General features: G+C 36.4%; 1 protein-coding gene across 7 annotated transcripts in view; it reads right to left on the minus strand.

Moving 5' to 3' along the window:
- The window catches only part of ELF2 (E74 like ETS transcription factor 2), a 99744-nt gene that overhangs the window by 20453 nt on the left and 55910 nt on the right, over positions 1 to 23381 (minus strand). Inside the window, exon 2 of one of the 7 annotated variants that reach the window (XM_046657258.1) lies at positions 22925 to 23027. The exons of 4 other annotated variants lie outside the window; for them this stretch is intronic. Coding sequence is in view for 2 of the 3 variants with exons in the window: in XM_046657256.1 (XP_046513212.1) it covers positions 1124 to 1181 (58 nt within the window). In the remaining variant the exon portion in view is untranslated. Of the gene's footprint in view, positions 1 to 1123; positions 1384 to 22924; positions 23028 to 23381 lie in introns of those variants that run through there. 2 more of the 7 variants (XM_046657256.1, XM_046657257.1) reach the window with 2 other exon arrangements.

Here is a 23381-nt window from a genome sequence, read left to right on the forward strand (position 1 = left end):
CGTACATTGTCAGCTTCACTCCCGCCCAATCTTCATTGGCCCAGCGCGGGCCCAGAGTCCCGCCCCCAGAAATCAACGTTCTTATTTGGAACATCTCAGAGAGCAGATTGGAACCAGAGGCCTGTCAATCCCGTCCGTTCTGTCCTCTCCGAAGCGCTTCCGCTATGGTGGGAGGTTTGGGGGGGAGGGGAAAAGGGGGCAATTCCGTGCCGAGACTTCCCTAGGGCCAAGAGTCCCTCCTGCCTGCCCCACTCCTTCACACTCACCCGCTGTTTACAAAAACGAACGTTCTTCTCTGACGCCCCAACGCTCCAGGTCAGGGGGACAAAACATAATCTGTGTCCTTCCCATTCTCCCCACTAAAAAAAAACAACCCACGAGGGAAGGGGCATAAGCGTACTTCTTCGCAGCCACCCATTAAACGAGGGAGGGGAGGCGGGCCCCTGAGAGAAACACCATTCCGGGCTCCTCCGCATTAAGTGACCCTTTACAGAACCGTTACTCCGGAGCCCGCACAAGGTGGGGATGCGAAGAAGAGGGTCAGAGCATTTTTTTGGCGGGTATCGGTCTACCGGACATGGCCCGGGACTGCCTCGTCCATGCGGAAGTCATGGATTCGTGGACCCAGCCGGAAAGGAGACAGGGGCGGGGGTGGCGAGCGTCCACGGAGAAGCCCGCCGCCCCCGACCACGGGCAGCAGCGGCCTCTCCGGCCAGACAGCGTGGCAGGCGCAGCCGGGAGACAACAGCCTCACTCACTTCCTGGTTCCTCGGCAACTGGGGTGAAGCGCACAACTCGTCCGCCCCCGAGTCCCCAACTTCACTGCGGCTCGGCTCCCCGGCGCCCGCTGCCAGCACTCCGCCCGGCAGCTGCCGCCGCTGCTCGCCAAACCCACCCTGAAGCGACAGCGCCGGATTCGAGGCAGGTTACTCTCCAAGGTGATCACTTCCTGATTCGTCGCCTCCATTACTTCATTCACTACCCCCCTCTCCCCCGGCCGCCCCAGTGACTGAGGTGGACACGGTGCCCCCTGCACTGACCGCTACAGGGGAGTCACCCCGCCTTCCGTGCACCCCCTCTCCTGCTGCACCGATGCACGGGAGAAAAGTTCCTCCGTCCTTACCAGCCCGGATGAGCAGATCCAGCTGGTTCGTGGGTCCCTCATGCAGAGACGTCGCCATGTTTATCCCGGGGCTGGAGCTGCTGCTTCACATTGACTTACACCGTGAGCAGCGGCGGCAGGGGAGGAGGCGGAACCCGCGGCCGGAGACACACGCCGTGCGACCGACACACACTCACGCACTCGTACACACTCAGACGCCCGGATCCTTGCGCGTCCTCCGACAGGAAGCCGAGGCCGGCCCGCCTCCCGCCGCCGGGCTGAGAAACCCCACCACCTAACGGCAGGGGCGGCGGCGGCGGCGGCCTCGGCTGGCAACGCGATCCTTCCGCCCCGCGCCCAGACAGGAAGTCCCGGACGCCCGCCCCGGAGAGCGGCCGCGGCCGCGGCGAGGGAGACACCTGAGGCTGGAAACCGCCGGGAGCCGCGGCCAGGACGAGGCCCCGCGGCAGGAAGAGGCACATTTCACGCTCTGCGGAAGAAAAGTCTGCAGTTGTCCCCTCTCTGGAAAAGAGCCATTAATCAAATCTTCTTCCTGGAAGAGATCTAATATCTAGTCCCGCAGCTGTAAATAAAGGTGGCTATTTAACTTGTTTTGGCCGTTTCAAGGCTTACGCAACATGTAACCCGTTCTCTTGAAAGAGCTGCACTTTAAAACAGGAATACCAACAAAAAAAGTCACACCTACAAAATAGTCTAAAAGCTTTACTTGGAAAGTAAGGAGCTTCCAGCTACTTTCAGAGACCGACTTCGTCCTTTTCCCTCTACAAAAGTGTTAAAGAGCACACTGAACAGGTACTTGCTAGTAAACAACATGCTTATCCTTCCCCAATTTGCTAGACATGAAATTCATATACCCTTTCATTTCTGTCTGGTTCATTTGGAAACAAAGAAGCGTATTCATTTATATCATCATCTACTTTTAGAAAACTTTTTGATAGAAATTAACCTTATTAAAAATAAAGTACATATTAAAATATGAGAGAGAAATTGCCGTTCAGTGACTATAAATTTATTGACAACACAAGAGATCAATCCAATAAAATGACTCAGGTGAGGCTTCATTAAAACAAAAAAAATGCTTCCTTGGTTTCAAAATTACATAATGTAAAAAAAGGTTTGAAACAAAATGTTGCCTTAAAGTTGTTTCTACACAAAATTTACCTAAAACAATGCCGCCTACAGAGTAAGTGCTCAATAAGTATTTGCTAAATAAACACAAAAAAGACTTGGCAGTTACAAATTTAAATAACAGAATAATTTTTATGATCTGAATTAAATGAACTGTGCTGATAATCTAGAGAAAAAAAATTTCTCCAGCAGTATTAATGCAATATCATTTTACAACAGTTTGCCCAACTTATGAGTGGAACTTCAGAATAGATTTACATAGCCTATGACTTCTTTTTTTTATTTCTTCTAAATACTTATTTTCCTGGTCCTTTCCCTTAGCCCTACCACCATGATCCCCACCCTCCCGAAAAAGAACCTATTACCATTTCCAAAGTACAACTCTATTAAACCAAATAAGGATCTTTTTCTTGCATTAGGTAAACTTACCACCTATTGGACAAAAAGAACGCTATGACTGGTAACTTTTATTTTCTACTTCTAGTCAGTTTAATATAAAGATCATCCACTGATTGGCAGCATCTTAAACTGAGACGGTTCCAGGTGGAGGATGATAAGGAACACTAAGGGGTAATTGCTGGCTTTAGGCAGATTATTGAAACTGATAACAAATCTGAATTTCCACTCTATCAATCAGAAGTTTTTCATGTAATCTATTTAGAAGGGAAGAGAGTTATGTAAAGCAAAGGTTTATTTTTTCTGGAGCTGACAGGTTAACTTGGCTCAAAAAGGAGCACTCTTCTCAATGTGGGAGTGAGTTTGAAGCCTGATACATAACTTTTACCTTACTATTTGCTTCTTGAAATATATCTGAATAAGAGAATAGTATGCATGTGTGTATTTTACTCTCTGTACATCTTAATTATATGTATCCATGTCAGCCTTATAGTTTAAATTCCAAGAGAACAGAAGCTGTATCTATTCCTGCATAATACTTCACAGTTATTATATGTGTATATAATGTGTGTATAATAATAACAAAATATGGAAGAAAAACTGGGAAATATTCCTATATATTTACAGCTCTTATAAAAACAATTTCCTAATCTACACAGAATTTGAAATATATTATGATATACATCTGAAAGCTATATAATGTTATAATCCAATGTTACTGCAATAAAAATAAATAAATAAAAACAATTTCCTGGGCTTTAATGTGATTCTGCCTTGCTGCTATAACTAGGCTTTCAAAAGCCACCAATATTTAGAGACTAATAATACTATACTGGGAATACTAAGTAAGGATAGGTTGCTACTGGAAATATAAATCAATACAAACTTTCAGGAAAGCAATGTGGCATTACATATCAAGAGTTTAAAAGAGGTTCATATATTCTAACCTAGGAATTTCATTTCCAGGGCTTAGCCTAAGAAAGGAAATAAGACAGTCAATGGATTGTTCTATTAAAAACGTGTTTGAAGAATTTTTAACAACATGGTAAAATATTAAAAATAGAAATGTGGCAGGATTTAAATATATATGTATTTCTTCCACACAGTAGGACTCAAACCATGTAGTATATGTGAAGATATGTATATATAATTGTATATTTTATTGAACTGAATATATATATAAATGTATATGCACACACATACAAAACACCTACATTTCTCAAGACTTCAAGATTAAGCAAGTATTAATAAGCAGAATAAAAAAACTGAGTAAGAATAGGTAGGTTAGCATGGTGGACACTTCAGAACAAATTCATATTCTGCTAATAACATTACAGAAAGACATCCCCTATATCTAAGTTATTGCTATGTCCCAACAGGGAAAAAATGGTAAATAAAGGCTAATGCTTATTGAAATAAAAACCATGATGCTAAAGGCTTAACCTTCACTTTTTTCACTTAGTCCTCTCGACATTCCTATGAAGTAGATATTACTACTGTGCTCATTTTGTAGATGAGGAATCTAAGGTTCCTTGGCCAAGGTCATAGAGTTAATAGGAGGCACGGCCAGGATCTGAACCCAAGCACTCTGGCTCTAGAGCTCTGACTCTCAAACGTGCCCTAAGCACCAAAGTAATAAAGCCTGTTTATCTGTTATGATGCATTTAGTACCTATGGGTTTTCTTGTCTGAGAATTCTTTTATATTCCTCCCTTGAAGAGGTGGAGCCTAATTCCCCTCTCCCTTTGAGTGTGGGCTGGACTTAATGACCCACTTCTAACAAATAGAATAAAGCTGAAGTGATGGAGTGCAACTTCAGAAACTGTCTGCTTGATCTCTTCCTTTTGGGTCATTCTCTCGGAGGAAGCCAACAGCAGTGTCATGAGTATACTCAAGTAACTCTGTGGAAGGCCCATTAGGCAAGGAACATGACATCCCGCCAGTAGTCATGTGACTGAGCTCTCTAGGACACAGACCCTTCAGCGCTAATCAAGCCTTCAGATGACTTCATGAAAGCTTCATGAAAGACCCTGAGCTACAACCATGCAGGTAAGCCACTCCCCAATCCTTAACCTTGAAAACTGTACAGTATAATAAATGTTTGCTGTTTTAAGATGCTAAATTTGGGGTAATTTGTTAGTCAGCAAAAGATAATTAATACAGAGGCCTGCCCAGTGGCACAGTGGTTAAGGGTGCATGTTCCGCTTCTCGGGGGCCCGGGGTTCGCCAGGATCCAGGGTGTGGACATGGCACTGCTTGGCACACCATGCTGTGGTAGGCGTCCCACATATAAAGTGGAGGAAGATGGGCATGGATGTTAGCTCAGGGCCAGTCTTCCTCAGCGAAAAGAGGAGGCTTGGCAGTAGTTAGCTCAGGGCTAATCTTCCTCAAAAAAAAGAAAAAAGATAATACAGAAGGAAGGAGCAATTTAAACTCCCAATTTGTCACATTTCACAGCTTAAAGAAAGAAAATGGCAAAGTTTGTAAATGAACTCTAACTTTCAGCTACAGAGTCCTGAGCAGTTCTTTCCATTTCTTAATTCTTTATAGTCTAGGTATCAACTCTTGTTCTTTTTTTTTTGGTGAGGAAGAGCAGCCCTGAGCTAACATCTGTGTCAATCTTCCTCTGTATTGTATGTGAGACACCATCACAGCATGGCTTGATGAGCAGTGTGTAGGTCTGCACCCAGGAACTGAACCTGTGAACCCCAGGCTGCCAAAGCAGAGTGTGCAAACTTAACCATTACGCCACCAGGCTGGGCATCAACTCTTTCATCCTCCAACATCTACATTTTAAAAATAAGTCTTCATAATATAATCATTGGCTATTTGAATGATTTTATGGTCCTGCAGGAACCAAGATGGAAAAAATTCTTGAGAGATGTAAATACACAATTGTTCGCTATCCCATATAGGTTTTATATGTTTTTATTTTTAGCTTACCCTCGTGATTTCACTTGTATTTTCCCTTTATTGAGTACACAGAATCATAAAATGTTATGGTTGGAAAGGAGCCTAGAGACCACATCACCAAGAGGTTTTCAAAAAATAAAAAACCTGAACATCATGATCTCTTTTCCTGACTACCATAAATTAGATGTATTACACTTCAAAAACCAAATATACAGGGCCAGGCCAGTGGTACAGTGGGTAAGTTCACACATTCTGCTTTGGCAGCCTGGGGTTTGCTGGTTCAGATCCCGAGTGCAGACCTACACACTGCTTGTCAAGCTATGCTGTGGCAGGCGTCCCACATATTAAAAAAATACGGGAAGATGGGCACACATGTTACCTCAGGGCTAGTCTTCCTCAAAAAAAAAACAAAACCCTAATATATAATTATGTGCTCTATCAGATACTAGTACAAACAAAGGGCAACAGGTTTTAAAATTTAAAAAAAAGATTAAGGGTAGGAATCAAAGGAAGGAGACATTCTATCGAGTTAACTGTCATCTCCTTATAAACTGGGAGAAGGGTGCCAATTTCCTATTTTAATAATAAGAGCTCTTTAACCACCACTGGTAGAGTTATTTGAGAATCACTGATTAGTCCAATATCCTCATCAGGAAACTGAGGCCCCAAGAAGTTAAATAATTTGACCAAAATCACAGATTATCTTATGATTTCAAGGTCAAAAATTCTACAAAACAATCTTCTATAAAACTTAGAAGTTATAAAATGGATGGAAAATTAAATCCATTTTACTATTATATTTATGAATAGTAAATTGCAAAATGTTTGATGTTTTGCTTTTTAATGTCAAAAGCTAAAGCAATGGTTTAGTGTCTTTCTGAAAACTTAAGAAAAAAAAAATGGGAAAAATTTTTGAGCAGTTAATGCTGGAAGAACATAAGAGAAGGCCAAACAGTTTAAGCTTTTCTGATACAACGAAACTAACAATGAAATTCTAAGCTGGGGTGTGGTGTGTTTGGATGTGTTTAGGAGAAAAAGGGGGTAAGGAAAACTAAGCTATATGAAAAATATGTCTATCAAGGACAACAAGCTGGAATCAAGTGATTTAGGACCATTAAGTAAAACTTGATTCATCAACATTGGAAGATAGACAATAGATATAGGAGTACAGTCTACAGATTCACACAGAGAAAAGAGGAATTATTTCATATGTTTTATACTACTGTTTAATTCTCTATTTGCAATTTTTTATACTACTGATTTGCTTTATTTAATAGTCAAGTTTTATAAAAAAATATTGTTAAAATGAAGATGTTTGAACCAATATCACATATTCATTCATTTATTCAACAAGTAATTATCCAGCAGTCACTTTGAGCAAGTTTCTGTTGTCAGCACCTATTACTACACCTGGTAGCACTAAGTTATGTAACAAAAGAAAAAAAATTAAGCCTTCTCAATTCACATAGAACCCCACTAAGGGTGAAATTCTTAGAGACAGTATGATATACAAAATTGCTTGTACGTGAAAACTGTCAAATAATGATCTCAGCTAGTCTCTTCTAATGGAAGTTAGGCAAACTGTCTTTAAATAGCATTTATTAAGCACCCACACGTGCATGAGACCCTGCAAAGTGAGTTAAAATAGTTAATGATCACTATATTTTTAAATAACATTTATGATAACTGATTTTCAAGGGCTTGGGTTCTTTATTATCATTACAGAACGTGTAGTATCTTAAATACTCCAGAATTTTTTTTCAATTCCTGTGACACTTTACAAAGGATAATAGATGATTCTTGTTTAGCATGTTTATGAAAAAATTTACAATAGAGTTCTTAACTAAAATATATTACCACTATAAGTCAAATTCTATTTTGATTGATTCCAAAAGGAATATTCACATTAACTAATTTCTTCCCCACTTACAATATAGCTTCTGCACCCTACCCATTGAGACGTTCTTCAAAGGTCAACATTGAGCTTTTGATTGCCAAACCCAGTAACCTCCTCTTAGTCTTCACCTGACTCTACTTCTCCAAACCAATGACATTATTGACCACCCCTTATTGAAATCCTTCCTTTCATCTGATTTTCATGATAATAAACTGTCTGGCTTTGTTGTTTTCCTATTTGTTTCTTTTCAGTTGACTTCACCCACCCCTACACAACCCTTAAATGTGACTATTCTTGCAAAGTGTGATCCTTAGCCACCTTCTCTCTTCATTCTCCACTCTCTCAAGAATGGTATTTAGCATCCATTCACCACCAGGGCTTTCAATATAATTTCTGTACTGACTCAAAAATCAGCAGCTCCAGGCTTGACTTAATTTTTTTTTTTAGTTATATATTCTAATTTCCAATTGTATGGTAAACATTTGGATAATCCACTAGTACCTAAAGGTCTTTTACCTACAGATCTCCTTTGTTTCCTCTATAAATAACATCACCATCACCCCAGGCTAGAAATCAGAGACATTTGTGTTCCTAGTTTAGGAACTCATCTCTGTACAATTTTTGAGGAGGATTTAAAACATAAATGAAATTATGAAAAATTTTGTGACAAATAGTCATGTTCCCACCACCCAGAACCAACAACTGTTATCATTTTGTTATTTATACTCAAACTGTTTTTCCGGCTAAGAAGTAAAACATTACAGGTGAAGATAACATCTCTGAATACTAGTCCTAGTCCTCATTCACCATTCCATCTCTCCAAAGAAATGACTGTCTTGAGTTTTGTGTATATCCTTCCAATTTATTTTTTTACATTTTTATGTTTTTGTGTGTGTATATATTTTATATGTGTGTGTGTATCCCAGAATGATATACAGTATTATTTTGCATGTTTGGGTACATAAATGACATTATACTATATATGCCACTCTAAAAGTTACTTTTTTCATTCAAGGATTTACATTCTATCCTTGTTGGTATAAGTAAATATAGCTATGCTTTTAGATACTACAAATTATTCCAGTGCATGAATTTACCCTATTTTATTCATCACATTATCTATTGGTAGGCCAATAAATTTGTTTCCATTTTTCACTTTTATACAAATGCTGCAAAAAATTCTTAGCTATGTTTTCTTAAGCATGTATGCTAGAATCTCTCCCCAATATGTACCTACAAATAGAATTTTTAGGTCATAGAATAAGTGCATTTCTCATTTTATATGTTACTTTCTCCAAAGTAGTTGTGCAAATCTAAAATCCCACCAGTGATGCGTTGAGTTCCCATTTTTCTCACATTCTTGTCAATACAAGATATAATCTCACATTCCCATTTTTCTCACATTGTCAATACAAGAATAATTTTAAAATTTTGCCATCTGTTGGGTGACAAGAAATTTTTCATTGTTATATTAATTTGCATATATTTAATAAGTACTGAGAATAAACATTTTTTCATATACTTATTGGCCATTAACATTTCCCCTATGAACTGCCTATTCATACCCTCTGTCATTTTTCTATGACACTTTTTGTCTTATTGATCTGTACCTGTAGAGTGTTAACATATTCTTGATAATAATTCAGATATGTGTTACAAATATCTTCGCCCAGCCTGCAGTTTGACTTTATATTTGGTTGGTCTATGGTATCCTTTGTCGTACAAAAATTTTAAGTTTTGATGTAGTCAAATTAATACATGTTTTTTCTGTAGTGTATGTTAAATAGTTCTTGGAATAAAAAGGAAATCATAAAGGAATTAAGAAATATTTGAAATGAATTACAATAAAAATAGGACATGTCAAACTATGAGGTCAGGAAATGAAAAGGTTTAAAAATAAACAAGCTAAGCATTCAATTCATACAGATGGAAAATCAACAGAACAAACCCAAAGAAACAAGAAGGAAGGAAATAATAAAGAGCAGGAAAAATGAAATAGAGAACAATAATTTTTAAAAATAGAGAAGATTCACAAAACCAAAAGATGATTTTGAAAAAATTAATAAAATAGATACACTTTGGCAAGAGTTATCAAGAAAAGAAGGTGCAAATATAATATAGAACAAAAAGGGAGAAATAACCACAGACACAATAGATATACAAAATAATAAACCAGTATTATGAACAATTATATACTAATAAAGTTGAAATCTGGATGAATTGTATAAAGAAATTGTGTAACTTGTATAAAGAAAAAAATTGAATAGTAAGTAGTAAAGAAATTAAAATATAGTCCAAAACCTCCTCTCCACAAAAAAAAAAAAATCCCAGACTTAAATGTCCTTTTAGGCAAATTCTAAAATTAATTCTTATCTCATAGAAATTGATGCAGAAAATAGAAGAGAAAAATAATGAAAGCAATCTGGATTATTTTATGAGCCTGATGTAATCTTGATTCCAAAACCAGATAAGGACAATACAAGAAAAGAAAATTATAGTTCCATATTACTTATGAAGGGTCTTTAACTTAAAACAAAACAAAGCAAAATGATAAGCAACATGTATCCTCAAACCCAAGGAGAGTCCAACATCTGAGAATCCATCAATTACCGGCCACATTAACAGATTAAATGAGAAAAATCATGACTCACCAAAGAATGTTGAAAAAGCATTTGATAGGACTCCAAACTTATGTAAAACTAAGACAAAAACAAAACCAAAGGAATAGATGGGAATTTCTTAACTTGGTACATATGATATACTAAAACCTACAACAAACATTAAACTTCAAGTTGAAACTTAAATACACTCCCTTCAAGATTAGGAACAAAACAGGGATGTCAATTAGTATTACAACTCTTTAACATACTGGAGTTCTTGACAAACATCATAAGAAATGAAAAAAATTACATGACTGGAAAGAAGAAAGAAGGGCTGAGTTGTCCCAGCTGAGGCCCTCCCAAGACCAGTAAACTCCCAGCTAATCCAGAGATGAGCACTAACAGGAGAGTAAGCCCTGCCCATCTCAGCAGAACCACATAGCTAAGCCGTAGGGTCAGGAGAAACAATATGTGGTTCTTGTTTCAAGCCAATAAATTTTGGGGTGGTTTGTTATGTAGCAACAGCTGATACAAGTAAGAAGTGAAGGGTAAGCAGAAAGGTAAAATGTGGTGGGTGTCTATCATGAAGTATTGTGCAGCAGTTAGAAGCAACAGATTAAACAGATACAAAGCAACATGCATGGAGATTAAAAACAGTACTTACTGAAAAAAAAAGTAGGAAACAGAGTAAGATACATAACACCATTTATATAAATTTAAATATATACAAGATATACACACTCAATACACTAAAAAATAATCAAATTAAATTTGATGCTTATGAAAGAAGGAGATGGGACTGTTGTATAAATAACGAGGATAAAGAGGAATAAATAAATCAATTGAAAAAATAAATAAAACAAGAAGGTATGAAGTAAGGATCTAATTTCACTTTTCTCTCTATAAAAAGTCAACTATCCTAATATAATTTATTGAATTTCTCACATTTATAAATCCACGTCTATTATATACCAGGTATAAATACATGCTTACTCTGTTTCTGGGCTCTCTATTCTATCCTACTAAACTATTTGCCTCTGGGCCAATCACACATTTTAAATTTTTCTATAGCTTTAGAATCATTCTTTACGGATAGGAGAGCAAGTACCCCACACTTTGTTCTTTTGCAGAATTGTCTAGACCATTTTTGGATCTTTATCTAGGAGTTTGTCAAATTCCACCAAAAACAAGTCCTCTTGGGATTTTGACTGGAATTGTACTGAATTTAATAGATTAATTGGGAAGAAGTAACAACTTTGCCATGTCTGGTTTCCATGTGTGTTTGTGGGTTAAAGAATAATGGAATCAAGTGATTTTGATCTGTTTAGGTTTTCTATTTCCTCTTAAGTAAACTGTATATTTTTTCATTTATTTATATCCCTCAATAAGGTTAAATTCTTATTTTCATAAAGGTATTGCATATTATTGTCAGATTTATTCCAAGATACCTAATTAAGTTTTTTACTTTTATGAATGGGATCTTTTTTTTGTTTCATTTTCTGATTATTGCTCTTGTATACAGCAACCCTAATGAACCTGCTGAGTTTAAAAATCTATATACTCTCTTAAATTTTGTATTAATTACACCATCTGCAAATAACAATTTTGTATCTTCCCTTCTGATCTTTACACCTTTTATTTCTTTTTCTTGTCTTATTTGTATTTGCTAGGATCCCCAGTAATAATGCTAATTGGTAAAGGTGATAGCTGGCATCTTGTTTCCACTTGCTATAGATTTTTTTTTTCTTCTAAAGATTGGCACCTGAGCTAACAACTTGCCAATCTCTCTCTCTTTTTTTTTTTTTTTGCTTTTTCTCCCCAAATTCCCCCAGTAAATAGTTGTATACTTTTTAGTTGTGGGTCGTTCTAGTTGTGGAACTATAGATTTTTTAATATATACCCATTATCAAGTCTCAATACAGATTAAGAGTCTTTATCCTCAGAAAATGATGAATTTTAACAAATTCTTTTTGGATCTCTTGAGATGATTATATGGGTTTTCTCCTTTAATTTATTCATGTGGTGAACTGTATTAAAGATTTTCTAATATTTAGCCTTCCCTGCCTTCCTAGTATGCATTTAGTCATTAAGCATTTTTTAATCAGTTCCAGATTTGATTTGCTATTCTTTATTTAGAATATTTGTAACTATGATCATACATAAATTTGGCAAGAAATGTTCTTTTTTTATACTGGATCAGTTTTAAGGTTAAGGTTATACTAGCTTCATAAAATGCATTGGAAAGCTTTCCCTATTTACTGTTGTCTATGGCAGTTTGTATATGATAGGGATTATATATCCCTTGAAATTTTAGTAACAGACCTGGGTCTGATGCATTTTATTTGAATGAGGGGATGCATATGTAAAATTAAAGAACTTAAATGGTTATTGATTTGTTTAGGTTTTCTATTTCTTCTTGAGTCAGCTGTAATTTATATATATTTTTAATTTTCCACTTCATAGGTTTTCAAATTCTTTGGCATTTGGTTGTTTACAGTATTCTCTTATGATTTTTTTTTTGAGGAAGTTTAGCCCTGAGCTAACTGCTGCCAATTCTCCTCTTTTTGCTGAGGAAGACTGGCCCTGAGCTCACATCCATGCCCATCTTCCTCCACTTTATGTGAGGGACGCCTACCACAGCATGGCCTGCCAAGCGGTGCCATGTCCGCATGCAGGATCCGAACTGGCGAACCCAGGCCACCGAAGCGGAATGTGCGCACTTAACTGCTGCAGCCAGCCCCTGACTTTTTTTTTTAAGATTTTATTTTTCCTTTTTCTTCCCAAAGCCCCCCAGTACATGGTTGTATATATTTTAGTTGTGGGTCCTTCTAGTTGTGGTACTTGGGATGCCACCTCAGCATGGCCCGATAAGCGATGCCATGTCCAGGCCCAGGATTCGAACCGGTGAAACCCTGGGCTGCCAAAGCAGAGCACAAAAACTTAACCACTCGGCCACAGGGCCAGCCGCCCTCTTATGATTTTTAAACTCTCTATTCTGTTGGTCATATTTTTTGTTCTTCATAGTGCTCATTTTTCCTTAACCTGTCCTTACAGAGGTTTATCCACTTTTATTAATTTTATGGTTTAATAATCCATTGTTTTATTTTGCATTTCACTAATATTGACTTTTATCTTTATTATTTTCTTTCTTCTACTTAATTTGGATTTATTGTGTTGGTCCTTTATTAATTTATCTAGAGTTGAACATATGCTCATTATGTCAATCTTTCTTATTTTCCTGTAAATATATTTAAAGTTATTAAATTTCCCAATGAGTTCTGCTTAAGTCACATCTCAAATTTTTATATGCAATGCTTTTATTGTTATTTAGCTGCAAATATATGATAATTTTCATTTCCTCTTTCATCTAAATTAATCAGTGAGTTTTTGGTTGCCAATATTATGAAGTATTTTGATTGTCTTTTCATTGTTGATTTCTAATTCTATGGCATGATAAAATAATATATTTTGAATGATACTGATTTTCTGGACATTGTTGAGATTCCTCTATGGCCTAGTACACAGTTAAAAACTGACTATATAGAACTGAAAAAATATGTACAAGGTTGTATTTTATTAGGTTAGGTACAATGTTCTATATTATCTGCAGTTTATGAAACCTGTCAATCCTGTGGTTCAATTCTTTGAAGACATTTTTAATTTTGTGTCTGCGTGACTTTTTAATTTTGACAGAGGTGTGTTAAAGTCTTACTGTTCTGTAGACATGTCCATGTCTCCTTGCAGTTATGAAAGTTTTTGCTTTAATTGGTATATCAAGGCTATGTTGATAGACACATATACATTTAGGATGATTATACTTTCTGGACTGTTTCTTTAGCAGTTTGAAGAGTCTCTGTTTGTCCCAATTAAAGATTTCTACCCTAAATTCTATTTTATTACACCAGCTTCCTTTAGTTAGTATTTTTCTGACGAATATACTTTTCCATTCTTTTTTTTTACTTTTGTTTTGTCTATCTCTTAAAAATAGCACAGACTCATGTTAAGATCACCACAGGTGATTTTAATATAATTCCTGATGTTTTGGACTTATTTCTACTATCCCGATTTATAATTTGTATTTCCATAGTTTTTTTCTCCTTTGTTGCCTTTTGTTAGATTGGTCAGGTTTAGTTTATTCCCTAACCTACCCTCCAACTTAGTATTTTGGAAGCTATGCCTTCTGTTTCTATTATTTTAGTGTGCTCTAGTTGCTTAAAATAAACGTCCTTCTTTTCACTTCTCATCTTCTCTAGATCATGTTTCACACAGTTCCTAACTATTTTATTCAAGGGCCAACACAATCTGGTTCCACTCTATCTTTCTAGCCTTCTCTCTCTCAACCATATGCCTCTACAAAGCCTAATCTCTAGCCAAACTACATTACTTGTCAGTCTCTACATAAAATACAAAATTCCTGGCCTTCTGTTCTGGTTCTTGATGTCTTCTTACTCACTCACTCATTCAACAAATCCTTTATTGAAAAGCTACTTGGGGGACCTGCCCAGTGGGGTAGCAGTTAAGTTCATGCGCTGTGCTTCAGTGGCCCAGGGTTCACCAGTTCAGATCCCAGGCACGGACCTACACACTGCTGGCAAGCCATGCTGTGGCAGGCATCCCACATATAAAGCAGAGGAAGACGGGCACGGATGTAACACTCAGGGCCAGTCTTCCTCAGCAAAAAGAGGAGGATTGGTGGTGGACATTAGCTCAGGGCTAATCTTCCTCAAAAAAAGAAAAGCTACTTGGTGCTTGGCTCTGAGCAATACTAGTAAACACAACGGATATGGTCTCTGGCTTTATGAAGCATTGTGTGGAAACATTAAACAAATAAACGCAAATATAATAGAGTAAAACTTCATGGATGCACGAATGCACATAATTTAACTGGTAATTGGCTCCCATCTTCCACTCTATCCTCAAAAGCAGTCGCTGAAGTACAAAACTACCACCAGGTGGCACCAAACCACAGCCGGATCTTAGACTGATTTGGTTAACCTCTGTCTGAATCCTGGAACCCATTCCACACACACTTTCTCCTCCACACAGACTGATTTGGGACATTTTATTAAACTCACAATAATGCCATATGTTATGTGATTTGAACTCTTTGTAATTACTTACTACCTTATTGTGGGAGTTTTTATTCTATCACAAGTTGTAGGTGCTAACGGGGGCAAAAAAAAAAAAAGGGGGAAGCCTATAACAAAAAGAACAGTCCTGGGGCCGGCCCCGTGGTTAAGCAGTTAAGTGCTCCACTTGGGGGCCCAGGGTTTCACTGGTTTGGATCCTGGGAGCGGACATGGCACTGCTCGTCGGGCCACGCTGAGGTGGTGTCCCACATAGCACAACCAGAGGCGCTCACAACTAGGATATACAACTATGTACTGGGGAGCTTTGGGGAGAAGAAAGAAAAAAAGAAAAAAGAAGACTGGCAACAGATGTTAGCTCAGGTGCCAATCTTTAAAAAAACAAACAGTCCTAATTGAGATAGAAGAGTATCAGCTAAAGCCTCTCCTCTCTCTCTGAGAAAGTGACATTCAAACTGAAATATAAAGGATGACCCAAAGTTAGAAGCTGAAAAATAGAAAGCAATATGTTCCAGAAAGTAAACAGCATATGTGAGCACCCGTGAAGGTAAAGTTCAGATTAATGGAAAGGGGAAAAGACAACAGCGTGTGTGTATGTTGGGGCAGGGATGTATGCTCTAATTCTTCAGTGTGTGTTTAAGAGCCTGCGCTCTGGAGCCCTGCTTACTATTGGAGTTTAAATCCTCGCTCTACCACTTAAAGCTGTCTAGTCTTGGAAAAGTTATTCAGCCTACGGTTGTTGAGAGTATTGAATGTGTTAATATATAAAGCCCTAGAACTATTCCTGGCAATATAATAAAGAAATTTTAAATGTTAGTGTTTTATTTTTTGTTGCTATTACTGTTGTTATTGTTTCTAGATGAATAAGAGGAGTCAAATTATTAATTGTCTTGAAGGCCATGTTAAAAATTCTGAATATTATCCTAACTGCAATTAGAACCCGCTGAAAGATTTTAGGGAAGGGAGTATCATCATTCAATTTATAAAATATATTTTAAATCACTTTGGCTACTGCTTGCTACTGGGTACTACTGAAAAACAAGATAACAAAATTAAACGTAGGATTATGTGATTTGCCAGTGGTGGTCGCTAATCTATAGTTCCTGACTCCCTTTGTGAGATGGTAAACTGAACGCACTGGCTTCTGCCCTTGACTTTTATTCCCAAGGAGAAGGTTCACCGAAAGTTATTCCTTTTTTGTGAAGGCCTCTCTTTCCAGGACATAGACCTGCAGATGAAGCCTAGACATAATAATTAGCGTCCTTTTGTCTCAAGTAGATAACTGGCATTCTGAGGGCCTCCTAAACAGGCATGTAATGGTAGTAAAGGAATTAAAAACAAATGTGACTCTGCCAACCTTGGTTACTTTCCAAACCAAATGGTTATAAAGTTTAATGTTGTAAACCCAAATAGATGCTAACTGCAGACCAATGTCTCTAGAGAAGAAGAAGGAAGAAAAGTATGTTAAAGTTTATTCAAGAATGCAAGCGTCTCAAAAAGAAATCAGCACTTTTTTATTTCTTTCTCTTCTCGAACCAAATCCTGTTTCCTCTTCAAAAGAATTTTTTGATTCTAATTTATTATTCTAAATCTTTATTTTCTGAGAATTAAGTTGCAAAAAAAAGGTGATATAAACAAAAGGATTCCGATTTTCCTAAAAGTCTTGGCAAACACCATGCATAAGAAGAAGTACCTTTATGCTAACTAGATTAGAGATAACGCTTTTCTTTTTGATGTAGAACTTTCTAGAGTGATCTTTTGCAAGCTCATCTAGTGATAAGAAAATCTCTACCAAATTCTGGCTAACAGATCATTCATTTTGTTCAAACATATTAAGTCCTGGAGGATAACTACATATTATCACCACCCAGTCTAATATAAAACATATGAAAAGTATTTTTAGTTAAATTAAAAAATTTAATTGTTCACTCCTTTTAAGTAGTATATGTATTTTGGCTGTTTTACAAAGTGAAAAGAAATCAAACATCTAGTTATGACCAAACACTGACCTTCACCTTGGAGAATATGGGCTATCTACTATAAAAACTGGTCTTCTATGATAAAGTCTAATGGAAAGAGAGGAAATGGGCTACATTTTCTTCCCTTGATATACTCAATGAAAAAAAATGACAGAAATGTAAAAAATTTAAAAAAAAATTATTCCCACCCTCATCTCCTAATCCCATTCCCAAATTGTACCTAACCACTGCAAACAGGTTGAGGTCTTAGTACTGTCCCCTGATTTTTTGCGAATGGGAAAAAGAAGCCACTCATGTTTCTAATAGTACTATTTCCACACAAAAAAATTAAAATGGTGAGATTTAGGAATGCTTAATTCCATTTGACTTGCTCCTCTGCCCCTAAACCCAGAGGCCTTAACTGTCAACTATACATTTATGATGAAATTTAAATATGAGCCACCATAATAGCAATAATGCATTCTAGAACCTTTAGATTCGATCCCATTCTTGGCAATTCTTTGTCTTTCCTCACATTTCCCCTACTCTGTCCCTCCATACTATTATTTCCTTGAGTGCTCGTTTTTCTAAACCTAGCTGGTAAGCTTCTTTGAGGCCAGGCACCATGTCTTATTCAATACTGAATCACTTACTCCCTAGGAGCTATGACAGTACTTGTATATAACAGGTACTTTGTCCATGACAAATATTGTTAGTTTACTAGTATCTCAATTGTACTTAATAATTGTCATATGAAGGAGGAGGGAGAATTTATCTGCCGCTGTAACTGCTTGAAAAGGAATGATTCATGAGTTTATTATTTTAGTTTAATTGCAAATACTAACTCTAAAGAATAATTTCAGGAGTTGTTAATTGATATAATCTAATTTGTGACAAAGCAGTTTTATAGTATGGTGAACTTACATGTTTTCTCCACTAGATTCTAAGCACCACGAATGTAGAGACATTAACTGTCTTGTCTACCGCTCTAGCCCCATGCCTTAAATAGTGCCTGGCATATAGCAGATGCTCAATGAATGTTTACTGATGAATTAATTAATAGTAATAATGCATTACATCATCTCTTATAAACCTGAAAGAACTTTAGTATCTCTTTGTACCTCCAATAACAATCTTTTGTGATGGGTATACTATAGCATAGTAAGAAATTACAGTATTAATTAGGTTTTCACAATGGCAGAAGCTCCCTTTTGGTGCTATGGTTCCCAACAGTCTAGGTAATGGTTCTCAAAGTATGATCCCTGGGTCAATAACATCAGCATCACTGAAGACTTGTTAAAAATGTAAATTCTCGAGTCCCGCCCCAGGCCCACTGAATCAGAAATTCTGGAGGTGGGGCCTAGTAATCTGTATTTTAACAAGCACTCCAGATGATTCTGATGTTTCCTCAAGTTTGAGAACCACCGGCCACAGGAATTTTTGTCATAGAAATAGAAGGGATCTCAAACGAATGAAGAGGCCATAAGATATTAAATGAGCCTTTAAAGAAATATACTACATTTTAAAACATGAGAAGGTTTTAGAATAAGTTAAATTAAGTCAATCAGTTAAGAGACATGAAAAATTACCAACTACATAGTTGAAAGGCTTTTTTTTCCTTAGCAGGGATCATAAAACTGTATTCAATAAGTGACACATTTAAAATGGTTTCCAGACCATCAGTTCTTAGGGAAAAGAGAACAGAAGTAGGGCAGAATATGGAGGAGGAAAGGATGAGGAAAAGGTGGTTGACAGCTAAAACAGAACATGGATGAGACCTGGGAAAATTGTGGTTTAGATTCTAACTGAAATTTAGCACTTTAATTTTAAATAAAAGTACAAACAACAGTAGTTTTGGCAGTATCTGTGACTTTATGACCAATAGAAATCATAAATTATTTTCATATCATACAATAGTTCTTACAGATATCTCAAAATATTATTTATGGTCATCACTACTTTGAAATTACAGTAGTAAATCAGATCTGCCACTAGATCTCATTACTCAATGCATTATTAAAGATGCATATGCATTAATATATCACAATCAAAAATTAGTCTGAAAGCTACATTTCAATGTATTTCGTTCCTTTGTAATACCAGATATTTTATTTTTTAAAAACATTGTTCTGAGAGAAGGTCCACAGGCTTCACCATCTAGTGAAAGAGGCCCATGGCATAAAAAGATTAAAAAACCATATAAAAGTTAACAATTAATAGCTGTGTTAAAAGTGTTGACCTCCTCTAAGAAATGGAATTCAGGAATCTGAGAAAACTTGTAGACTCTTTTCCCAGTTAACAAATGGGCATGGACGATGCATAAGAGACAATGATTCCTCCTCCTTCTGAAACAGCATTGTACCAAAGCACTCAACTTTTAATTCCAAACAGAAAGCTAGCTCTGTAACTACCTTAATCTCTATAACTCACAGCTTAGTATGGGCAATGAGCATACCTATAGCCCAAATCTGTAGAGGGAGACAATTTAGTGGAAAGTGAATAAGAATAGTTGACTAGCTATTAGGGAGCTGTATATGTGGAGGCTAAGGAGTTCAGACTTTATTTTAGGTAATGCTTTGACTGTCTTATTTTACTTTTCATTTACAGTAACTCACTATTTTGGAAACAACTAAATTTGTATAAAAAACATACTTTGTTTAAAACTCTTAAAAGGCTTCCCATTGCATCAAAGACTTAAAGGTAAGACCTGAAACCATAAGACTTCTAGAAGAAAATTAGGCAGTACACTCTTTGACATCAGTCTTAAAAGGATCTTTTTGGACACCATGTCTTCTCAGACAAGGCAAACAACAGAAAGAACAAACAAATGGGACTTCATCAGACTAAAGAGCTTCTACAGGGAAAACAGGATTGAAACAAAAATACAACCCACCAACTGGGAAAAAATGTTTGCAAATCATACATCTGACAAAGAGTTAATCTCCATAATATATAAAGAACTCACACAACTCAACAACGAAAAGTCAAACAACCTGGTCAAAAAATGGGCAGGGGATATGAACAAACATTTCTCCAAAGAAGAAATGCGGATGGCCAACAGGCATACGAAAAGATGCTCATCATCACTGATCATCAAGGAAATGCAAATCAAAACTACATTCAGATTCCACCTTACACCCATTAGAATGGCTAAAATAACCAAAACAAAAAATAACAAATGTTGGAGAGGTTGTGGAGAAAAAGGAACTCTCATACACTGCTGGTGGGAATGCAAATTGATGCAGCCTCTATGGAAAACAGTATGGAGATCTCTCAAAAAATTAAAAATAGAAATACCATATGACCCAGCCATCCCACTACTGGGTATCTATCCAAAGAACTTAATCAGCAATTCAAAGAGACCCATGCACCCCTATGTTCATTGCAGCATTATTCACAATAGCCAAGACATGGAAGCAACCTAAGTGCCCATCGACTGATGACTGGATAAAGAAGATATGGTATATCTATACAATGGAATACTACTCAGCCATAAAAAAGGATAAAATCGTCCCATTCACAACAACATGGATGGACCTTGAGGGTATTATGTTAAGCGAAATAAGCCAGATAGAGAAAGACAATCTCTGTATGACTCCACTCATACGTCAAAGATAAACAAACATGTGGACAAAGAGAACAGACTAGTGGTTACCAGGGGAAAGGGGAGGTGGGGGGTGGGCACAAAGGGTGAAGTGGTGCACCTATAATATCACCGACAAATAATAATGTACAACTGAAATTTCACAAGGTTGTAAACTATCATAATCTCAATAAAAAAGAATTTAAAAAAAAAAAGGATTCCCATTGCCCTTTAGATAAGGTCCAACAAACAGATACAAAGCTTACAAAGTCCTCAATAGTAATTTTTTTTTTTACCTCTTTAGCCTAATTTTAATCCCCTTTCCATCTCATAATCCATATTCTAGCCATATTGAATTCCTTTCCACAACTCAAATAGGCCATGTTCTCCTTCCTCCAGACCTTCAACCATGCTATTCTCTACTTGGCTAATTACTTCAACCCCTTTCAATCTGTTTAAATGTCACTTCCTCAGGGAGGCATTCTCTGACCTCCTAGGCATTCCCCTAGTCTATCTTCCCTAAATCTTTCATTAATCCTATGATAACACTCATCACATTTAATTTAATAACGTGTTTAATTGTTCATCTTCTCCACAAAGCTGAAAGCCTAGTGAGGGCAAAGACAGGGTCTTGTTTACAAGATATCCGACTCTGAGCCCGGCAAGCTGGAGGTCCTCAGGAAGAGCTGGCAGAGGCTGAATGCATGTATGGATTTGCCTAGAGATATGCTTTAAGCACTCCTATTTGTACCTCTGAGAACCTTGAGCTATCCCTACTTGGCAACATTTCTAACACTGTGGCTACTCACTTAAAATTCTATATAATCCTATTTAGCCCTCTCCTCAGACTGAATTAATAAAACTGTATTACTTAGACACATTGTTATATGGTAAAATTAAAAGTTAGCTAGTGTTTTTTTTTTAAAAAAAAGTCTGAGTGGAAAGGAATGAATGCTACTTGTTTCCAAAACCAAACATTCTTCCATGATCTATTTTCTAGATATCTTTCCTTTTACATAAAATAGATGTTTATTGAAAAGTATACAAATTCCATTTAAGATCATTCCTTTTCATTTCTGCTTTATTAATTGACAGGGTAGTTCTTTGCTTTTCCCCACTATTTTTTCCTTCACATAATTAATAATCTGTAAACATATATTCAAGTACACTAAAAATCAGTGCCTATCTTAAAGAGTCCTTAAAGGATCTTGTTTTAAAATGATAGTTTAGAAAACAGAAGCTGCATTTCATTTTCTTTTTAGATCACAAAATCCAATTAAAAAGTGACAATTATGAGAAAACTCTATTTACTGGTTTAAGTAAATATTAAAATAATTTTCATCTTCTATACTTTCCATAATGTAACACCTTATGGTTATTTTGTATACATTTAAACAAAATTAAAAACCCTCTCTTTAAAGTAAAGAATTTAGAGATCTTACTCAACACATACAGGGACTTTCACAATTACAACTCACCTCCATTTTTCATAAACCTGATATTTTAATGTCTAATTCCCAGTAAACAGGAATTTCAAGAAGATTCATAATTGCATGATACCATATTTCATTAATTCTAAGATGCATATTTTTTCACATTTTGCCATCTCTGAAATCAGGATGTCTCTTACAATTGAGGGTATCCTAAAATTTATCACTGGCAGCATTTTTTCTTTTCGTGGTCTAAGAATAATGTTTCTTACAATTCATGGCATCTTAGGCTAAATGAAATACAGTTATTAAAACATTAACTTTTCTCTAATAATGCTTTGTAACTTACCTAAATCACAGTACATTTATAAGTCAAACAATTCCAGAATCAAAACTAAATGAACTTAAGATTCACATTTTACTTAGACTAATGACTAGGCTAAACTCAAGAAAATAGACAAGTGGAAGAAAAAAATCTCTTAAAAAAATTTCAGAAGTCTAGATTAGAAGCAGAAATAACAGAAATGCAAAAAAAAAACTTGAAGATGTTCAGTCAGTAGTAGCTTCTAAGGAAGTGGAGGCATGAAATAGCCTTAGAGCTTATCTATAAGAAGAAACAAACATTAGGAACATGGCAGGGATAACTCCGACAGCAAATTGTTTAGGAGGAAAAATACTATTGTTTTATTTCTTCCTCCTTAAGGAGGAATCATTGTCACCCTTAAAACAAAAATATGGTATAGGTAGTTGAAATAATTGTAATTAAACGTAAAATTGTACAAATTCTTAATAAATTAAAAACCAACCTACCAGCATTGTCTTCCTTCTGGCTCAATCTGTTTCACCTTCAGGTAATCCTAGGATAGGGGCTCCTTTTCAGATCCCCAGTTTTTCATGTCGATCTTCTACCTCCCTGTGGCAACAATATTTTCTAATTAAAAGAGTCCTTTTGTGCCACAGGGAGGATTTCTGATAGTATAACAAATACAAAGTTATCACAGCTCATCATGAAGTCAACTTAGTCTTGAGATTCTTCAAGAAAGAAATTTGGCTCTTTATCTTATTTTTCAAGAGAGAAATCTGGTTTTCTTTTTTTAAATGCATTTTAAAAACCTACACTTTCATTTATTTAAAAAAAAGCACTTCTTTTCGTTGAATTATATAAAAATTTTTATCTATCTTTTCAACAAATCTCTGAACACAATTTTGTTGATCATAAAAAAAGTTGTTTAAGTTTTCTTAATAATTAACTAAGACCAACTTTTTA

This window comes from Equus quagga, chromosome 3 (assembly GCF_021613505.1).
Source record: "Equus quagga isolate Etosha38 chromosome 3, UCLA_HA_Equagga_1.0, whole genome shotgun sequence".
Classification (NCBI taxonomy): Eukaryota; Metazoa; Chordata; class Mammalia; order Perissodactyla; family Equidae; genus Equus; species Equus quagga.